Genomic DNA, 21,420 nt, shown 5'->3' with positions numbered 1-21,420 from the left:
TGATTGTTCTGTTGACAGGGTATTAGAAAAGGGGTGTCCCTATGCCTCATGTTCAAGTCATGGGTCCTCACAATGCAATAAAAACAAGTGTGTGTGTATCGTAGATATATATTCTAGTTATTCATTCTGCCTGCCTCAACGTATATCCAAGCACTTTAGTCATACTTGCCTACTTTCGGCAAGTGTAGTCCTGGAGAGGGGCGTGACTAGAGGGCGGGAGGGGGCGGGGCACGGCCAAATGCGTCATTTTGCCAACCCATGAGACGAAAATGCTGTTTTGTCGTGGAGGGGCGGGCAAAATGACACTATTCACCGCAAATCGCGTCATGTAGGCTAGGCAGTTGCGGGAGACTTGCCTGCTCTCCCGGGAGTCCGTGAGAACGACCAAATTTCGGGAGTCTCTCGGACATTCCAGGAGAGTTGGCAAGTATGACTTTAGTCATCCATTCCGAGTGCAGCTGCTTTGGTAATTTGGTCATTGCTGAAATACTAATCTACGTCCTTGCAGGCTTTTTTTCTGAATTTGCACTACTAAGTGTAGGGTCTAATATACACCCAAATAGAAGAGCTGCGTTGGTAATGTTGTCATTGCTGAAATACTAATCTACGTCCTTGCAGGCTTTTTTTCTTAATTTGCACAAAGACGAGTGCTCCATTGATGTCAAGAGTCATTGATGAATAGGAAGACAACCAAACTTGTGTATAGAATTTGCAGGCAAATTCTACTGTGTTATATAGGTAACAGACAAAGAGGAGTGCTCCATTGCTAAGAGTCATTGCTGAAATACAAATAATAGGTCTGGCAAGCTTGGTCTTCTAAATCTGCAGTCTTTGTTTGAAAGTGCATGAAAATAATAGTGACCTGTGAGGTGGTCCAAATTGACTGCAAATGACTTGAAATTAGTGTTAGTGAGGTTAATAATAATGTAGGATCAAAAAAAAAAAAAAAAAAAAAAAAGAGCAAAATTATGCTAGGTATTCCAGATCCAAAACCAAAACACAGGGGTCAGTGAGCATCTTTACTTTGTAATAACCTCTAATTTTTATGTGTAATTTTAATAATCGGCCCTCTTAACTCTAATGGAGGACTTCAGGGGGCGCTACAGGAAGCTGACTCATTCTGTCATTCCAGCTTTTACCTAATCCAAAAAAACACTTGTTTTATAGGCACCAACCAGACCCCATTCCATTCGGGAGATATTCGTCTGTTCCATAAAACAGCACAGACTTTTCTAGAGTTAAACAAGGTTCAAGTAGTTAATTGATGTAAGGATAGTTTATATTGGTTTATTAATTGAGCCCAGATTTCTCAAGAAAGAAATCAGTGCTAAATTCAGGAGCAGTCAACCACTCCTGGATTAAATGGACCCGGTTAATGCAGTTGTATTCTCCCATATATGTCACGTTTTCACAAGCAAATTTTTGAAAAATTAATTGAGAAAATATGAACCTTAACTTTCTGTATATATATAAATCCCCTAACAATCCCACATGGGAGAAATACTATAGACAACAAAGATTTGTTGCAACTTGCAGTGACGCTAAGCTATCAACTAAGTCCGCCCTTAACTACTCCTACCAAGGTTACAAACCTGGCTCGACCTTTCTTTTCAAAACCCGTGACTCAAGGTATAACGTTCTAGGGCTATACACACATTACTGCAGATACTAAATGTCAAATTGTAAAATAACGGGTTGGTGAATAAAACCGGTTGTTAACCCATTCACTGCTTACCAACCTCATGGTGAGCTCAGAGTGCCACAACTAGACCTGCTGAACCAAATACACTGTAAATTATTTTTACCTCCGCCCGAGGACCGTCGGGATCTCTGCATGTTGCAAAGATCTTCTCTGGAGGTTCTGATATGTTTAAGAATTTTTTGATCAGCTCTAGTCCGATGCCACGGTTAGATCCAGTTACAAGGACACTACGGATCTTCATGTCTGTCATTATGAGCGTGACACCACGCTGCTACAGTCAAAAGTCAACCTTCACTCCACTTCCCTCCTCCTTTAAAGAGGCGGATTTACAAATATGAAACTTTCTTGCAGACAGGTGTACATTTTTTTCATTTGAAATATATATATTTTTATAGCAATTATAGATAATAGCTAAATAAAAACAGAACTAGATCGAATTAATATAGAAATCATAGTAGTCAATTGGCAACTATGTAAAATACGTAAGCCCCGACAGTTTCGGAACGTATCTGGTCAAAACGCCTTCTGTAGGTGGACCTCTCCAGCAGTGGTGGGGGAGGGATTGTTTGCCTACTTCACCATGAATTTTTGTTTTATCTATCATTATCTACGGTTATGTCAAACTATTTGAACGTATTCCTTTATTTATTTTTTTATTGCAGTTTACTACTTTGTCAACAGGTGAAGCACATATCCGTCGTCTCCAATAATCATCCCTGTTCTTGCACTATTTGATCTCTTGGTTGATATTGTCACACGTGGACTCATAATACCACAACGCTTCAGTTTATATCGATAATCATTATTTTGATTGTGCCATATCTCTGATATACAAAAGGCACAACAAGAAAACAATATTTGTATATAGGGGCACTATGGGATGTGAATAATAATATAATAAAAATAAATTCTATATTGAAACAATTTTAAAATATTAATTCATCCTAATTATTAGAAATCTAGCGAAATGATTAAAAAGAAAATAAACATTGTGAAATAGTAAATAATAAAAATTGCAAATTGACTGCAATAACCCTGTTGTCCCATGTAATATATATAAACATCATCACCATTTATTTATATAGTGCACTAATTCCACAGCGCTGTACAGAGAACACACTCACATCAGTCCCTGCCCCATTGGAGCTTAAAGTCTAAATACTTTAACATATACACAGATAGACAGAGTAGGGTCAATTTGATAGCAGCCAATTAACCTACTAGTATGTTTTTAAAGTGTGGCCGGAAACCGGAGCACATGGAAGAAACCCACGCAAAACACAGATAGAACATACAAACTCCTCACAGATAAGGCCACAGTCAGGAATTGAACGCATGACCCCAGTGCTGTAAGACAGAAGTGCTAACAATTTAGCCACCATTTTGCCTGTGTCTTTCTTGTTTCATCAAATTGCTGTTATCTGGATATTCTCATTTATTCAGACAGTCCGCACAGTGGCTTAGTGGCTGGGTTCATGAGTTCAATTCCCAACAATGGACTTATCTGTGTGGAGTTTGTATGTTCTGCCTGTGTTTGTGTGGGTTTCTTCCGGGTTTTCTGGTTTCCTCCCATACTCCAAAAACATACTAGTAGGTTAATTGGCTCCTATTGAATTGTAGTCTCTCTCGGCCTGTGTATATGTTAATGAATGTAGACTGTAAGCTCCAATAGGGCAGGGACTAATGTGCGTGAGTTCTCTGTACAGTGCTGCGGAATTGGTGGCGCTATATAAGTAGATGATGATAACAATCCCCCTATTGCTAACAAGTAGCACTGACATATATATATATATATATATATATATATATATATATATATATATATATATTGTGGCAAGAGCCCGCTACTGCAGAAGCACACGAGAACAACTTCTTCCTTTTTATGTAGTTTTATTGTCAGGATGTTAAATGTTTTGACACCATACAGATTTCACATCAATACTTGGAGACCCTAAACGCTAACTATACATAGACCAGATCTCTCAGGCCCAGCCAGCTACCACAGCGTTGGTCTCACTGAACAAGTAACACAGTCAAGCTTTTATACATGATACTCCTCCCCCAGCCTTAGCTTGATGGGCAGGTGACACACCCACCTTCTCTTTATAAGGAAACGCCCATCACTGCCTCTGTTTGGACTAATAAGATACACCCTGTCTGTTTGCTGAGAGGAAATCATGTAAGTTAGCAAACTTTAAATTACACATACGTTTTTACCTGGTTTAACCTCAACCTAGGTGCATAACTGTGCCAATGTTTTTTTCTGTTTGTATACTTTCTCTGCCTCTTGTCAGATAAATGCCTCCCTTTGTTACAATATATATATATATATATATAATCATAGCAAAAGCCTGTAGTGAGACCTCTATTATTAGTTAAAGTCACTACAGGTGTTAGCCACAATTGAAGCTCATTCATTCAGTTTATCTTGCTGAGATACCATATTTAATACTCAGGTTGGTATGCAGCTAAATTCCCCCTTTGTAGGTATATTTTAACAGGAAAGAGCTTGATATCGGGTTTGTAGGTCACATAAATGGGAGAAAATCCCTGACTGAAAGCTTTATTATTTTTCCATTTGCTCCCATAGAAGTAAATTAACTTTCTTTGGGAGCATTTCTTCTACCACAACATTCCCTATTAATTAATTCCATTCTAAGGGCAATTGATTGTTCAATATTCTATCAGATATAATATAATATAATAACAGGCACAACAGAATGACTGCAGGTACAGATTGTCAGGATCAGAATCTGTGCCAGAGTAGAATCCACTGTAGCAACACTCTTGAACTGTTTGCAGGAACTCAACCCCGGCAGCTGAACTGGGCACATCGATTGGAACCCACTATAAGAATCTCAGAATGTGTAATACACGGATACTACAGTCATGGCCTAAGTTTTTAGACTGACACAAATATTATTTTAAAAAAAGTCTGCTATAAACAGAAGGAAATATACAGCGCTGGGAAGAACTCAACCCAAAAATGTATCAATTGATGCAGATATCAATCAATATGAAAAATGACATATATCTGTGTCTCGAAAAAACATAGATAATTTAATAAAAAACAAACAATCAATAATTCATGTAAAACTCAAATATCATGAAGATTGGCATAAATCATACAGATAAAATTGACCACAACACAAAATGGAGAATAGATGGTACTGCCTAATTATAGACAATGGTAACTATATTTGAAATATTCAATCCAATGTGGATACTGGAGAGAAGTAATCTGAGAGCTAAGTGTAGGAAATAGATGGATAGGACAAACGGCAAACTGCCGATAGGATGTAATGGAGAAAGTATCTGGGGACTAGATGGTAAGCTGGGGATGAGCGTGAAGCATGCACACTTACAAGTCCCCGTAGGATCCGTGAATGAAAGGATGTGTCCCAACTTGAACTCCTCCGTATTAGCGCTGGCGGCGTGTCAGCGTGGAGCTCCGATGTAGAGATAAAAGACCAGGTGCGCACCTGAATAAGGTCCGTAGAAACAACACTCCCGCAAGGTAGTTCCTGGTAAGTCCATAGATGGTGAATTGCATCAAATAATGTGGACTGGATCTCCGTTAGCTGGTGAGTGTGAAAGATGGGTCACGATGATTCACAGCACAGGGCTGGTGACTGCATACAGTCTGCTGCCTCAATTTTTATGATGCCAATTTGCATATACTCCAGAATATCATGAAGAGTGATCAGATGAATTGCAATTAATTTCAAAGTCCCTTTTTGCCATGACAATGAACTTTATCCCAAAAATAACATTTCCACTGCATTTTAACTCTGCCACAAAAGGACCAGCTGACATCAGGTCAGTAATTCTCTCATTAACGCAGGTGAGAGTGTTGGCGAGGACATGGCTGGAGATCACTCTAACCTGGTTATTGAGTTATAACAGACTGGAAGCTTTAAAAGGAGGGTGGTGCTTGAAATCATTGTTCTTCCTCTGTTAAACATGGTTACCTGCAAGGAAACACGTGCAGTCATCATTGCTTTGCACAAAAAAGGCTTCACCGGCAAGGATATTGCTGCTAGTAAGACTGCACCTAAACCAACCATTTATCGTATCATCAAGAACTTCAAAGAGAGAGGTTCAATAGTTGTGAAGAAGGCTTCAGGGTGCCCAGGAATGTCCAGCAAGCACCAGGACCATCTCCTAAAGTTGATTCAGCTGCAGAATTGGGGCACCACCAGTGCAGAGCTTGCTCAGGAATGGCAGCAGGCAGGTGTGAGTGCATCTGCATACACAGTGAAGCAAAGACCTTTGGAGGATGGCCTGGTGTCAAGAAGGCCAGCAAAGAAGCCACTTCTCTTTAGGAAAAACATCAGGGACAGACTGATATTCTGCAAAAGGTACAGGGATTGGACTGCTGAGGACTGGGGTAAAGTCATCTTCTCTGATGAATCCCCTTTCAGATTGTTTAGGACATCTGGAAAAATGCTTGTCCAGAGAAGGAACGGTGAGCCCTACCATCAGTCCTGAGTCATGTCAACAGTAAAGCATCCTGAGACCATTCATGTGTGGGGTTGCTTCTCAGCCAAGGGATTGGGCTGCCACAATCACGAAGATGAAGTTGGTGACACCTACCAGCAGTTGGCACTACTGAGTACTGAGGCGTGGAGTCTAACACGCCCCTAGTTTTCACCAGAGACCCCCGCAAGGAGTTATGGAGTTCGCTGCAAGAGGCGTGCAGGTTGCGGCCCTCAGTATCAGTTAGCTGGCGAGGTATCAAATGAGGGGGCATCAGGATCCAGAATGGTAGCCCAGAATCAGCAATACACAGAATAGTCAGCAAGCCGGGTTAAAACCAGAGAGATGAAACACAGCCAAATCTGGAGCAGTAGAATGGTCAGGAAGCCGAGTCAGAATCAAGAGTCACTCTAAACCAAAATCAGGAACCAAAGGAGAAATCAGGAACAAGCCGGGGTCAGAATCCAAATAGGCAATAACACAGGAACAAACGCTGGAGCAAGGCTGAAGACCAAATACTCTGGCAAGCAAATGGTGTCCGAGTGCTCATTATATAGAGGAAATAGATCCCTGATTGATGCTGCCACAAACGGTGGGAGGAACGCAATCCATCGCGATTTGTTGCATACGACGGACCAATACCCTGCGCATGCGTGTGGATCGTAATATGAAGAGAGTCTCCAGTCGCTAAGTAATGGTAGCCAAGCTTAGCGTACGCATGTGAATAGAATGGAAAATGTGCGTCGCTATGCAACGGGACACAAGAATTGCATGGAGGCAGGTGCCTTCTGGAGGCAAAAGCAGGACGGCTCCTGACATGGGCTCACTCACAATTTTGCTAAAGAACACGGCCATGAATAAAGAATGTACCAAAACATCCTCCAAGAGCAACTTCTCTCAACCATCCAAGAGCAGTTTGGTGATGAACAATGCCTTTTCCAGCATGATGGAGCACCTTGCCATAAGGCAAAAGTGATAACTAAGTGACTCGGGGATCAAAAGATCAACATTTTGGGTCCATGGCCAGGAAACTTCCCAGACCTTAATTCCATTGAGAACTTGTGGTCAATCCTCAAGAGCCGGGTGCACAAACAAAAACCCACAAATTCTAACAAAATCCAAGCATTGATTAGGCAAGAATGGACGGCCATCAGTCAGTATGTGGCCCAGAAGTTGATTGACAGCATGCCAGAGCGAATTATTGCAATTACTGCAAATATTGACTCTTTGCATAAACTTAATGTAATTGTCAATAAAAGCCTTTGACACTTATGAAATGCTTGGAATTTTACTTCAGTATATCATCGCAACATCTGACAAAAAGGTCTAAAAACACTGAAGCAGAAAACTTTGTGAAAGCCAATACTTGTCATTCTCAAAACTTTTGGTCATGACTGTAAGAACAGAATGAGCTGGAACTGGACATAGAACTCAGAACCGTAACTAGTAATGGAGAACTCAGGACTGTGAGACAGCCACAGAACTAGAACCCACACACAGACACACAACAACATCCCAGGCACCACAGAATAAGCACTAGATAATGCAAAATTCTTGCTGTTGTCAGCACTCTTGATGAATGAAGAATTCATGCAGCAAGATGAGCAGTTTGAAAGTGCAGGATACTTGCAGAGAGATGATCACTTGGCAATGCAGGGTATTTCCAGAAAGATGATGACTTTGAAAATGCAGGAGCAAGTAGAGTCAGGCAAGCCAGGGTCAGAAGTCAGGACATTCTCAATATTATCAGGCAGTAAGTAGGATCAAGATCAAACAAAGTCAGGCTCTTGGTCACAAGAGGAGGTGCAAAACGGAACAGGCAGGAGGCAAATACCAGAAAGCAAGTCAGGATCAGCTCACAGGAGATTTTATAGAGCGACCAGCAACAGGGACAATTGAAGAACTAGCCCTGACTGTTTGTAGCAGCAGTCATGTAAAGACCAGAGACAGGTGATTAGGATCAGACACATGATCGAGGTTTAACCCTTTGCTGGCAGGAACAGATGAAGTCACAGCAACCTCTAGGGAGGAGGTGCTGAACTGCAGCCAGGGGTGAATCATGACAAGGAACAGGGAATATGCCTGTCCATTTTTGCTTTGCCCCAATATTGATGTGAAATAACATAGGGACTGGGCAATGCAGACTTCCCGGCACTGGATGGTCCAATGTGTCTGTGTGTCACTTGTCCAGTTCAGAGCAGACAGTGATCATTGATACAATGAAACAGGCTGTCCTGTTTCTCTCCCCTGACCAACTCTCTGCTTGAGGCCGAGACCTCTGAGGATCCTTCCTCTATTGTCATTGTATTAGTAATAAAGAGATTTATATATGGATACAAATATTAACAATGTATTTAATTAAAAATAAATGAAACACCTATATAGGCAGTATGATATATATAAATAAACACAAATAGCCAAGTATCAGCAGCTATGTTGGAAAGTTTGGCAATCTTTTTTACAAGTATACAAATACAAAAACATAAAACGACAGCGCTCAACCACTTGGTAAATATAAATTAAATCCTTGCAGATCACTATTATATTAAAAAATATACAATAAAATGTATAAAAACAAATACACAATGGGTGCGCTAGGACTCTTCAAATTTATATGTGGGCAAAACAGGTGGTCTCACAGCGGACAAGGTGTTAACTCATAGTTAAGATGTAACTTATGGTTCTGTTAGACAGGAGGATAATGTATCTTGTTCTACAAATTGTAAGAATCTATTTGAAGTGATCACCACTACACAGCTACAGACTGAGTATGTTCATGCAGGTCACTGGATTCCAGGGAAATGTTTAACATTCTTATAATCAACCGCATAAGTTATGTTATCATTTCTAATACTGACAATTTATTCTTTAAAAAATTATAAATAATAAATAGTTGTGTTGCCAAATGTAAGAAGAACTTTGCAATTACTTGTTTCTTTTCTTCTGATAAGAAGAAGCCTTGCCTACATGCACAAAAAGACTGGTTTTATGTTATTCATTAGAACCTTTTACTATAGAGTGTGCAATAGGAAGGAGCACTAAAACTGCTGTTAATGTTTTTTCCATATGTATTCTAATTTCAGAAAAAGTGCAGTACAACAATATTGAAGTCATGTCACTAACTAGAGATGCTCACTGACCCCCGTGTTTTGGTTTTGGTTTTGCCAAACCGCCATTGCGTGTTTTGGTTTTGGTTTTGTTTGGTTTTGTTTTGCTATTTTGTTTAAAAATCAATGTTTTTGGGCATAAAATAACTTAATTTAGTGCTCCACCTGTTTCTTGGATACATAATGTAATTGTAAAGCTCATAAATTATCAAAAAAACCAGTTTAATTCCTGTTAGGCCTTCATTAATTCTACACACAAACCAGATTGTCTTCCTCTCCATCTATGCATATTGGCAATGCAGTCATCGTCTTTGGGTGTATATTACACCCTACACTTATAGTTAAATATGTAAAGAAATGGACAAAGGCAGTTTGGTTTCTGTCTGTATAGGCCCCCCTCCACTTGTAGAAAATACAAAAAAATTCAGCCGTTATAGACTGTACAATAATAATTGAAATGGACAAAGGCAGTTTGGTTTCTGTCTGTATAGGCCCCCCTCCACTTGTAGAAAATACAAAAAAATTCAGCTGTTATAGACTGTACAATATTAATTGAAATGGACAAAGCTAGTTTGGGGTCAGTCTGTGTATGACACCCTACCCTTAATGAGAAATTGCCCAAACAGCAGCCTTTCAAGACGGTGTAACAGATTCTGGATACTATATTACTAATCTTGATTAGCGCTAGGTTACCTGAGGTGCGGAGTCTAACGATCTCCCAGGTGTTCACCAAGAACCGCCGCTTGGCGGGGTGGGCTTCGCTGCCAGGAGTCGCAGGTCGCGGTCCCCAGGTTCGCCCCAAGATGTAGTACAGCGGAGTGAAGCGGAGGTAGCGGAGTCAAACAAGCCGGTTCGGTACACGGGAATGGAGTCAGGCAGAATCAGAAGGCAACTCGGAGTCAACAAGCCAGGTTCGGTACACGGGTCACAAGAATAGGAGAATGGTCAGCAAGCCGGGTCGGTACACAGGGATAGGAGAACCAGGGAAGTCAAACAGGCAGAGATCAGCACACAGGAAGACACTGGAAACTGGAAGACACTGCAATCCACGAAGAACAGGAGCCAGGAACAGGTAAGTGTTGCTCTGACACTCAGCGAGTGCCAGAGAGGTTTTTATGCTGAAGGGGATTCAAAATCCCCGCCTCTGGGTTGTGGTCATGTGACCGCCTCCGGGTGCGGTCACGTGGTCCTGGATGCGGAAGTGCGGCTTCTGGACGGAGCGGCGGGGATCAGGTAAGTCCGTTACAGACGGTACGTGATATAAAATTGCCCCAAGTCCCTTTCCTCTTAGGGGGTAGATTGCACCCTACACTTAAATAGAAAGTTTTAAAAACATGTTATCGTCATCATCTGGAGCTTCATCCTCACCCTCATAAGTGTGTACGTCATCATTACAGACTATCAATTCATCGCCGCTTGAATCCGCCATTAGAGAACAGTCAGTGCTTGGATGTCTTTGATGGTGAAGGCATTTCTCGTGGAAGATGTAGTTCATTTTTATAAACATCATTTTCTCCACATTTTTGGGAAGTAACCTTCTACGGCGATCACTGATTAACTTCCCGGCTGTGCTGAACACTCATTCAGAGTACACACTGGAGGGTGGGCAGCTTCGGTATTGCAAAGCAAGTTTGTACATGGGTTTCAAATGGCCTGCTTTTCTACCCAGTAAGGAAAGGGACTGTCTGAAATTTCCATATCAATTACCTCTTGAAAATAATCCTCCACCATCCTTTGCATGTTAATACTCATATTAGATGGAGTTATGGGCAAGGTCACACATTTTTTGGAAAAATCCTTCAAGCCAGCCCAGATGTTAAACTGTTCTGGTCTGCCCCCTGCGTCTTCCCTGCTTCTTTTTGGAAAATTTAATTTTTTACGAGCAGCAGCTGCTTGAGAAACTGAAGGAGGACACGTCGTCAAGCCAAGGCCCAGCTCAGCGGACAACATGCTGAGCAATAGCTCCTTGCAAAAGTTCACATCTCGTTCATTTTGAAACAAAGACTCAATGTAGGTATTAAACCTTGGATCAAGCACAGTGGCCAAACCGTACTGATCCGAGTTCAAGATCTTAATAACTCGAGGATCATTGTGAAGCAAATTAAGTACTTGATCTACAAGGCTAACATAACATACTTTGCGGAATTGCTTGCTTTCATCTCCTCCAGTTTCTCAAGCTGCTTTTCCAATAGTCTAATTAAAGGAATGACTTGGCTCAAGCTAGCAGAATCTGCACTCACTTCACACGTCACAACTTCAAATGGTTTCAGCACCTTGCACAGCACTGAAAGAATTCCCCACTGTGCAAGAGTGAAATACATTCCCCCTCCTTTCCCAATGTCATGGCTTGTGCAATATGCTTTGATGGCTTTGCGCTGTTCCTCCATTCTCTGAAGCATGTACAGGGTGGAATTCCACCTACTTACCACCTCTTGTTTAAGTTGGTGGCAGGGCAAGTTAAACTGTTCTTGGAGCTGCTGCAATCTCCTACATGATGTGGCAGAATGCCTGAAATGGCTTGAATTTTTACATCTCCTGCACCTCACGGTTATTTTTTAGGAAGCTCTGCACCACCAAGTTGATGGTGTGAGCAAAACAGGGAATGTGATGGAATTCACCCAGCTGTAAAGCTCGCACTATATTGTTGGCATTATGAGAAATTACATATCCTGCGGAGAGTCCAAGTGGTATAAGCCAAGTATCAGTCACATCTCTTCGTTTGCGTAACAAATTGTCAGCTGTATGCCTGTTAGTGAAGCCGGTGATACAAAGAGTGGCCTGCCTGTGACAAATGTTACGTAGTGGTGTTGCTGTTCCTGTTGGTGAAGGTGAATGATCAACCCAGTGGGCTGTCACAGAATGGCATTTTTCAGCGCAATCTCTACATTTGTACACACTTTTTGGTATAGTTGTGGAATAGCTTTTCAGGAAAAATGGTGTCACGATGGAATTCTGTAACGCGGACACAAAACCTCAATTAACTGTGAAAAGCCAGCTGCGTTTATTGTGGATATTGGACGCAGATCTAACACTAACATGGCAGCCATGGCGTCTGTGATTCGCTTAGCGACTGGGTGATTGCTGTCATATTTGCTTCCCCTAGCAAATGATTGTTTCACAGTTAATTGTTGAAATGTAGGACTGCTCTTTTTCTTGGCCTTCCTCTGGGCTGACGATTCACCCCCAGCAGCAGCAACAGCTGCAGCAGTGGGACTAACGCTTTCTTCAGAGGAATGAATTATATTACAGGAGTCTTCCAGCCTCACTAAGTGGGATGCAGGCTAACTCCGAGCGCTACTGAGGATATTGATGAGGATGGTGTTGTGGGTGTAATTTGTAGCCGTCGGGATGTCGGTGACCGAAGGGTCCTAGCTGATGATGGAGTGCTTGTAATTTTTTTGGAAGAACTCAGCTTTTCCCAACACTTTGCCATGAACTCTCATCAAATGGTGTAACATAGACGAGGTTCCAAGATGGTTAAGGTCCCTCCCTCGACTGACTGTGGCTTGACATACACTACAAATGGCTATACAATTGTTGTCTGGATTTGGGTAGAAATAATTCCACACATAAGAAGTGGATTTTTTTGTTTTATGCCCAGGCATGACAATGGCCATTTTCGTGCCAGAACTGCTGCCACTGGTGCAGGACTTACACAAACAACCTCATCATCATAAACATCCTCATTAGCGCCCTCGTCGCCTACACAAATCTCTCCCTCATCCTCTTCTAATTCCAAAGTGGCATACTCAATTTGTGTATCACCGGCTACACTCGGGCTGTTCAGGCACACATCAGCAGAACTGCTGATAGGGCCCTTCTTTATGGGTACACTAACAGAATGCTCACGATTAGACATACCACTGGTGGATGGAGTCTACACAGGGATTGGTGTCATTTCTGATTCAGAGCATACATTATCCTCTAATGCCTTACTGTTTTCTTGCAGCTCGGCTTTGACGCGTAACAGTAGTTGTGCACCACTTTTACACTCAAAATTACTCTGTCTTGCTTGGTCACGAGTGACCGTACAAAAAGAAATCTCAGTAACATTTTTTGATCTGCCACTAATAGAGAAAGGCGAAGGCCTCATTCTTTCTTTGCCACTGCATGTGTAGAATGGCATGTTGGCAATTTTTTTTTTATCGGCAGTTAACTTTTCCTCAGTTACACTTCTTTTTCGCTTCAACACTGTAAATATTTTTTTGGTGTGTGTTTTTACCCCTGATTTAAAAAGACTATGTACTTTTACATCGGCTTTACCAGATGACGTACTGGGAACACTACCATGAGGACTGGTGCCAGCACCTGCTTGCAGATTTTGCTCATATGTGGACTGCTTTGAATCCATTTTAATGAGCCCAAAACACTTGTAGTGCAAAATATTGTATTAGATAGATACTGCTGACAAATATGACCTTGTGCAACAGCCAGAAAAATTTGTGTAAAACACTGGGGAATATGGGACACCCCAAAGCACTTGTAGTGCAAACAAATTTTAGAAATACTGCTGACAAATATCACTTTTGACAGCCAGAAAAAATAGTCTAAAACACTGGGAAATATGGGAGACCCCAAAGCACTTGTAGTGCAAAAAACTGAAAAATAAGCCTCCTCTATCCTCCTGTCTTGCTGCTCTAATAATTGCTAATAGAATTTGATTTAATAATAGAATTGAATAGATTCAAAATTAAAGAATAATAGAAAGAATAAGAGGCCTGATTCATCAAGGTGCGCAAACGCACACGCATCTGCGTTGCATACTTTGAGTGACGCAAACCGATATGCGAGTGAAATAAGTACCTCAAACAGCAAAAACACACCCCCTTGTGGTCCATTACAACTAAGTGACGGAAATAAGCAGTGCAAATGTTAGAAAACACACCCACCTGCGGATCTTTAAACATGCTACACGCATAAGCGACGGCTCTCAACTGATTGACGGCAAGCTAAGCAATGTATACTTCACGCCCACTGTGGGAGGGACCAACAGTTTGTTTGTACATAACACAACACAAAAGTGTGGGGCTTATTTTTACCAGATAGCTGGTTACTCGTTAATCACTCACAAATAACAATGATGTGGAACACTCTGAATGATTGTGTTTCCTTTGCTACTAATTAGCGTAATACACACTTTTAACAAATACATAGCTCACGATCTTTCTGTGTTGAGGATTTCAAGTCGCCGTATAGTATGCAAAATGCATGGACATGGCTACATTAAAAACACATAAATAACGAATGTATTAAAATGTATGTCGTGTAAATGCATCTTGCCTTTTCTGCAAAATGAATGCATAGCATACTCTTCCATAAAGGATACACACAAGCGTGTATACAACCTCCACACAGAGTAAGGGTTTCTGTCTGGATTAGAACTCATGAATAACTGTATGCAAAGTGGGACAGCTGCCCACCAGCCCAACCTCAGATGTGAAAAACACGCACGCACGCACGCACGCACGCACGCACGTGCTACACAGGCAACTCACACTTAATACTACTCTTCATTATTCACACTAATTACTCACAAAATACCCATCTCACAGGTAGCTCACTGGTTAGCACTTTGGACTCACAACTCAGCAGACATGAGTTCAAAATACAAAGCTTACCCACAACAATTTTGTGGACTGGAAACATTATGCTAACAAGAAACGCACACAATGGTTTTATTTTTTTAGTTGGATTTGTTAGACACGCTCAACCACATTCTATAAAATGCCCTCATATGTCTCCTGTATTGTAAGAAAAGTTTTTTTTGTGGTGAACTTTAGAAAAGCCTCAGGCCTCCTACTTTACATGCACATTATTATGTGCATGCTGACATTTATTACTACAAATGGACTAAGAGGGGGGAGAGTTGTAGGGGTCAGCCTCCTTAGAGTTAAATACAACATTGGCTGCAGACTGACTTTCATCTGGATCCACGGCGTACACGTTATGTCATGTACTCAGCTTTATCCAAACTGAACGCTCACCACACTCCAGTACCATGGACCTTTGCATCTTCTGCCTTACACCACTGAGGTCATTAGTTCAAATCACAAACATGGCCTCATCTGTGTACAGTTTTGAGGTTCTCTTCAATGTGTGTCTGGCTTTGCTTTGACACTTGAAGCTAACCTTGGTCTATCACTACAATGGCACATGATTTGGGGAACTAGTTAATGAGCTATGGCATTTGACATATACCTTTGGAAATGAATCTTGCCCCAGGGCATATTATTTATGTGCTAGTACTAGGGATGGCCTACCTCTTGGAGGGGTGGATTGGTGGTGGAGGGCACATGTTCCTTTGGCTGACATGGAATTAGCAAATGTTTTTTTTTTTCCGTCAGCTACTGCTTGTGCTTGGATGTGATTTCACCATCTTCTTGTCTTGCCAAATACTATAGCCAGCACCGGTTCAGCATGGTGGCTTATTATTTAGCACCTCTGACTCCCTGTGCTGGTGTCATGAGTTGGGTTCCTGACCATTGCCTTATGTGTATGGAGTTAATGTTCTTCCCATGTTAGTGTGGATTGCATTACAAAATACACTTTGTGTATCTTCATTAGTTGATAGCCACAATTAGTAGAGCTTTGAAAAAGTCCTGAGCTTACAGGACGAAACGCGTCAGCTATATCTAATACTTTTGTCCGGATACATTGGTGTCATATATGGAAAAGGAGTCATAATAATATTACTGTGACCTTAGCTCCTCCGTTTTTCGTCAAGTGAATGGAATGATCTCTATCTCGCAATTGTTTCCGAGGGACGCCTGAGTGGGAACACCTATAGTGGAAACGACTACTGACGGCTGCAGCAGTTGCGGGACGATTGCGTTCACTGCTGAGATCAATATACATTTATTATCCCTCCGGAGGGTCCAGAAAGTGGTAAGACACTCTGGTTTATCTCAATTCCAACTGGGCTCTAAGCCATTCCTAAGGAGAGGACTTATCAGAGACATCATCTGAATCCGTGAAGAAGGTGGTAAGAACTTTTTTGAGATATTACATATGCCATCTTTATCAGTCTTTATACGTGACCATTGGAATTTGAACTCTCCCTTACCTATGAGGATTTTTTAGCGCACTACTGCTTCCCACGAAGCTACACTATATGTGGAGGACTTTACTTATTTTTATGTTTTTATTTTTATATGGAGCTCTATTATTAATGCATGCTTTTTATACATTTTTTTCTACTGGAACCGGGATTTAAAATAGATGTACATACATTCTTTCCATCTAGTGCAATCTATGCAAGCAGTATTTTTTCTTGTGCCCGGGCACTTTTCTCCCCCCTCCCTCCCTCTTTTCCTCCAATGATAGAACTTACATGTTCTTGTGCATTAGGATAATACTGTCTGGCTATTTGTTTAATTTTTTTATATATTCATGTGATGTAACCATAATAAATACTACATGTGTTATCTACTATACTAGGCTATTCCTATTATATTGCCTGATACTGCATTTGAAATTAACATACATTCAGTTTGAAGAGAATAAGAAGCACAGGTCTTCCCAGCGCTTGACATTTTTTGTATATATTGTTTCCACTTAACGATCTGATGAATCGTGGTTTAAGCTGCAGGGTTTTCCATGTGATATTTATACTATAGAGAATCTATTCTGGTCTGCTAGCGCCGAGGGCGATTCCTTAGAGAATCTTGTTTTTTTGTGGTAGCCACAATTAGTAGGACTTTAGAAATATTGACATGATGATGGGTTTGTGTCTAAAATTTGTCGCTTAAATGTTTGTGTTTTTGGAATCCATATCCATTCTTTATTGACCTTAGACCCACCCATATCCATTCTTTATTGACCTTAGACCCACATGTTGTGCATTTGTAATAGATTAATAAAGACACACACACCAAGGTTGTTTAGAAAAACTTATATACATTGAGAAATATTAACAATAATAAACATATGTACAATAATGTGTTAAACTATTTACATGATAAAAAAAACCAAAAAAAAAAACTACTCATATAATGTGGACCAGTAGGCCATTTTGGCCTCCAGCTCCTCAAATATTCAATCCTGCTCTTTTTGCAGTTTTTTTATTTTGCTCCAATATGCTGCAATGTTGTCCCTGATCTGAGACAATGTTGGTGGGGGGGGAGGCCAACTGTCATCTTCCTCCATGTGTGCTGTAAAAAAACTGAAAAAAATTACATACATGTATAACTATTTTGTCAACCAGACAGGATTTACTAGAGATGTGTACTGTTACGTTACTTTCAAATGTTAGGCCTCTAGGTACAAATGTATTTGGCCGCACAATAGACGTTGATAAGGCTTTGCTGTTGCATTTGGATACATGTTCTACATTCTGCTGTGGCCCGGGGAGAGGCCTGTGTACAGGCTGGTCTTAACAGCATTATAGGCCCCAAGGCAAAGCACTACAGTGGCCCATTATCTACACAACCACTCACAGGAAGTTACGGTAATTTTGTTTACATTTGAAGTGAAAAAAAAACCCCATTCATATACTGACACTTTCACAAGGCTATCGGGCACATTTGTGTTGGCCTGCCCTGCGTCGCCATGTGTTATGATGGCTCTGTCTGTGGTTTGAGTGGTTAAAGACATTGACATTTGTAGGGCCATTTAAATGTGTGACATTTAGGTTACCATTAAATCAACATGTGCGAAAGCAGGTTTTTTTTTTCAAGGATAATGGACATCTCAATGTTATCCAATTATGTCCAGCATTTATAGCAAATACTTACTATCTCCAAAGGCCTCTGGCTCTTGGATGGCCGATGCTGCCTCCTGCCGACTCTCATCCTCCAGCACCACCACTGGCAGACGCAGCTGGTCATCCTCCTGCTCCTCTGCCTCTGCCTCCACCACCTTCTCCTGCTCCTGCACCTCTACCACCTCCTCCTGCTCCTCTGCCTCTGCCTTCACCACCTCCTCCTGCTCCTGCGCTTCTACCACCTCCTCCTGCTCCTCTGCCTGCGCCTCCACCACCTCCTCCGCCTCCACCACCTCCTCTGCCTCCGACTCGGACTCAACTTTGCATTGGCAGGAGTCAGAAGTATTAGCTACTCCCAAAGCTAGGAGCTAAACATGATGGACACAAAGTATTTCACATGACCTGTCACAAATTTTTATCTTTTCCATAGAGATGTGGAAATTCGCAGTGGCCTCATGGTCAGCACTTTGCTCTCACAGCACTGGGGTCATGAGTTCAAGTCCCTGATTATTGTTTAATATGTGTGGAGTTTGCCGGCTTGCTCCATATTTGCATGTCTTGTATACCACACTCCCCAAACATACTACTGGCCGGGTAATTTGTTTTTTTGACAAATTGCCAGTAGTATTTTTGTTAATGTTGGTAAATTTATGTCAGCAAACTCCCATGGGGCTGGTAATGATGTCAATTAGTTCTCTCTTTACAGGACCACTGAATTAGTGTATACTTTGGAAATCACCCTTTGTTGGGACTAACTCACAGTCTAAAATTGTCTAAATAGGCAGGTAAATAAAGATTGATTAGCTTTATTTAGTACACTCTGTAATCTGTTTGCATCTTATGGGAGTTTTTAAAAATTAGTCTATACACTAAGGTGTTTGGAATTTGATACCTGGCTTTAAAATCTTTGCCGAATAATGACAACACATCTGCCACTACAAAATGTTTTTAAGGTTAGATCAGCAAGTTACACGGGTCAAGAGTTAGAATGGCTGATTCCAAAACCCACCCTTAATGGTCAGATTTTTCACAATAAAACATTTAGGTCAGTAAATTGTCAGCAGACAAATGTAGGAGACAGGAAGCAAAGCATTTTGGGTGCACTGGAAGGGGCATGTCCTTTAGAGTGTGCTTGCACATTGTTATGTAGGCCATGTCAGGTGATTAGGGTGAACATATTTACAAACATATAGCAAATATATATGTGTACACATGGTTTTTGCGATTAATAGAGAACTCACTTCTTATAATCTCCTGGCGGAGTTCAGCAAGGAGCCTGGGCTGGACGACGCTCCTGCGTATCTGATACTGCAGGCGGAGATGTCTGCGGACCCCTTGATAGGCCCGCAATTTGACCTCATTACTTACATATCGCCCTGAGGGCACATTATCCATGCCCTCTGTGAGGACACGGCGCGAGAAAATGCTGGCCCTTATTTTAACTCTCAGAAACCAACTCTGCAGTATTCTGAGCTCCGATTGGTTCTCAGAGCACGTATGGGCGTAACTCACGTCACACGCGGATCTTTCAGACACCTGTGTGTGTAATGGGTGCCTCTCCCACCAAGAACATGGCGGCCCCCTACGATGAGACGAGTACTCTGTGCGCTGCAATTAGGAAGAGGAGTGTACACCTGGTTTATTAATCCAAACCTCCATTTAAACCCACCTGTGCTTTGCCTTACTGCCTGTTCATGAGCTTATTTGGCTGGACAGGACAGGACACATTGAACTTTGTAACAAATTTAGCTGCTTTGCCTAATAAGCAAACAACAAACAGTAAGTACAAAAGTAAATCAGAGTTTTTAATGTATCCAATGTGTTTGTATCTTCTAATGTAGCCTTCTGTTTTGTATGAAATATGTGTGTCCTAGCTGTAATCAAACTGCTATAAAAAGGGGCCTTGCCATCACCTTTTAACATGGCAATAATGCTATATTAGTCTACAATAAGCTAAGTTATTTAACCTTATCAATCTTGCACTCAAAAAAATTTGGATGTTAGCATTGTTGATAACATAAAATTACCTCTTTTGATCTTTGTGTGCAAATATATAAAAGTAAGTATAAATAGGTCAGATATATTGTAGTATATACCAATAGTTTGTATCTGCTCATTTAGCCATCTGTGTATGCACAAATATGTGTGTCCTAGCTGTAATGAGAGTGTGACCATTCTCCATTCATTTCCCTCTGTGCCCTTCATCTCCATCTGTGCCCTTCATCTCCATTCATCTCACTCTGTGCCCTTCATCTCCATCTGTGCTCTTCATCTCCATTCATCTCACTCTGTGCCCTTCATCTCCATTCATCTCACTCTGTGCCCTTCATCTCCATTCATCTCCCTCTGTGCCCTTCATCTCCATTTATCTCCCTCTGTGCCCTTCATCTCCATCTGTGCCCTTCATCTCCATTCATCTCACTCTGTGCCCTTCATCTCCATCTGTGCTCTTCATCTCCATTCATCTCACTCTGTGCCCTTCATCTCCATTCATCTCACTCTGTGCTCTTCATCTCCATTCATCTCCCTCTGTGCCCTTCATCTCCATTTATCTCCCTCTGTGCCCTTCATCTCCATCTGTGCCCTTCATCTCCATTCATCTCACTCTGTGCCCTTCATCTCCATTCATCTCACTCTGTGCCCTTCATCTCCATTCATCTCCCTCTGTGCCCTTCATCTCCATTTATCTCCCTCTGTGCCCTTCATCTCCATCTGTGCCCTTCATCTCCATTCATCTCACTCTGTGCCCTTCATCTCCATCTGTGCTCTTCATCTCCATTCATCTCACTCTGTGCCCTTCATCTCCATTCATCTCACTCTGTGCTCTTCATCTCCATTCATCTCCCTCTGTGCCCTTCATCTCCATTTATCTCCCTCTGTGCCCTTCATCTCCATCTGTGCCCTTCATCTCCATTCATCTCACTCTGTGCCCTTCATCTCCATTCATCTCCCTCTGTGCCCTTCATCTCCATCTGTGCCCTCCATCTCACTCACTCACTCTGTGCCCTCCATCTCACTCCATCTGTGCCCTCCATCTCACTCCATCTGTGCCATCCATCTCACTCCATCTGTGCCATCCATCTCACTCCATCTGTGCCCTCCATCTCACTTCATCTGCGTCCTCCATCTCACTCCATCTGCGCCCTCCATCTCACTTCATCTGTGCCCTCCATATCACTCCATCTCACTCCATCTGTGCCCTCCATCTCACTTCATCTGCGTCCTCCATCTCACTACATCTGTGCCCTCCATCTCACTTCATCTGCGTCCTCCATCTCACTCCATCTGTGCCCTCCATCTCACTCCATCTGTGCCCTGCATCTCACTTCATCTGTGCTATCCATCTCCGCCCCTCACTCTGCCCCCTTGGCCAGGAAGATCAAAAAAAAAATATTTACCAATCCGGAGGCACCCGGGACCCAGCATCCTCC

General features: G+C 41.8%; 1 protein-coding gene across 1 annotated transcript in view; it reads right to left on the bottom strand.

Moving 5' to 3' along the window:
• Positions 1 to 2,004, bottom strand: part of LOC142104232 (C-signal-like) — a 73,504-nt gene extending 71,500 nt beyond the window's left edge. Inside the window, exon 1 of the mRNA XM_075188796.1 lies at positions 1,806 to 2,004. Coding sequence (XP_075044897.1) covers positions 1,806 to 1,952 — 147 coding nt within the window. The 5' untranslated portion in view covers positions 1,953 to 2,004. The remainder of the gene's footprint in view (positions 1 to 1,805) is intronic.
• Between the last annotated feature and the right edge of the window lie 19,416 nt (positions 2,005 to 21,420).

The sequence above is a fragment of the Mixophyes fleayi genome, chromosome 10, assembly GCF_038048845.1.
Source record: "Mixophyes fleayi isolate aMixFle1 chromosome 10, aMixFle1.hap1, whole genome shotgun sequence".
NCBI lineage: Eukaryota > Metazoa > Chordata > Amphibia > Anura > Limnodynastidae > Mixophyes > Mixophyes fleayi.
The sequence above is the reverse complement of the archived record's forward strand: the minus strand, read 5'-3'. Positions and strand labels throughout refer to the sequence as shown.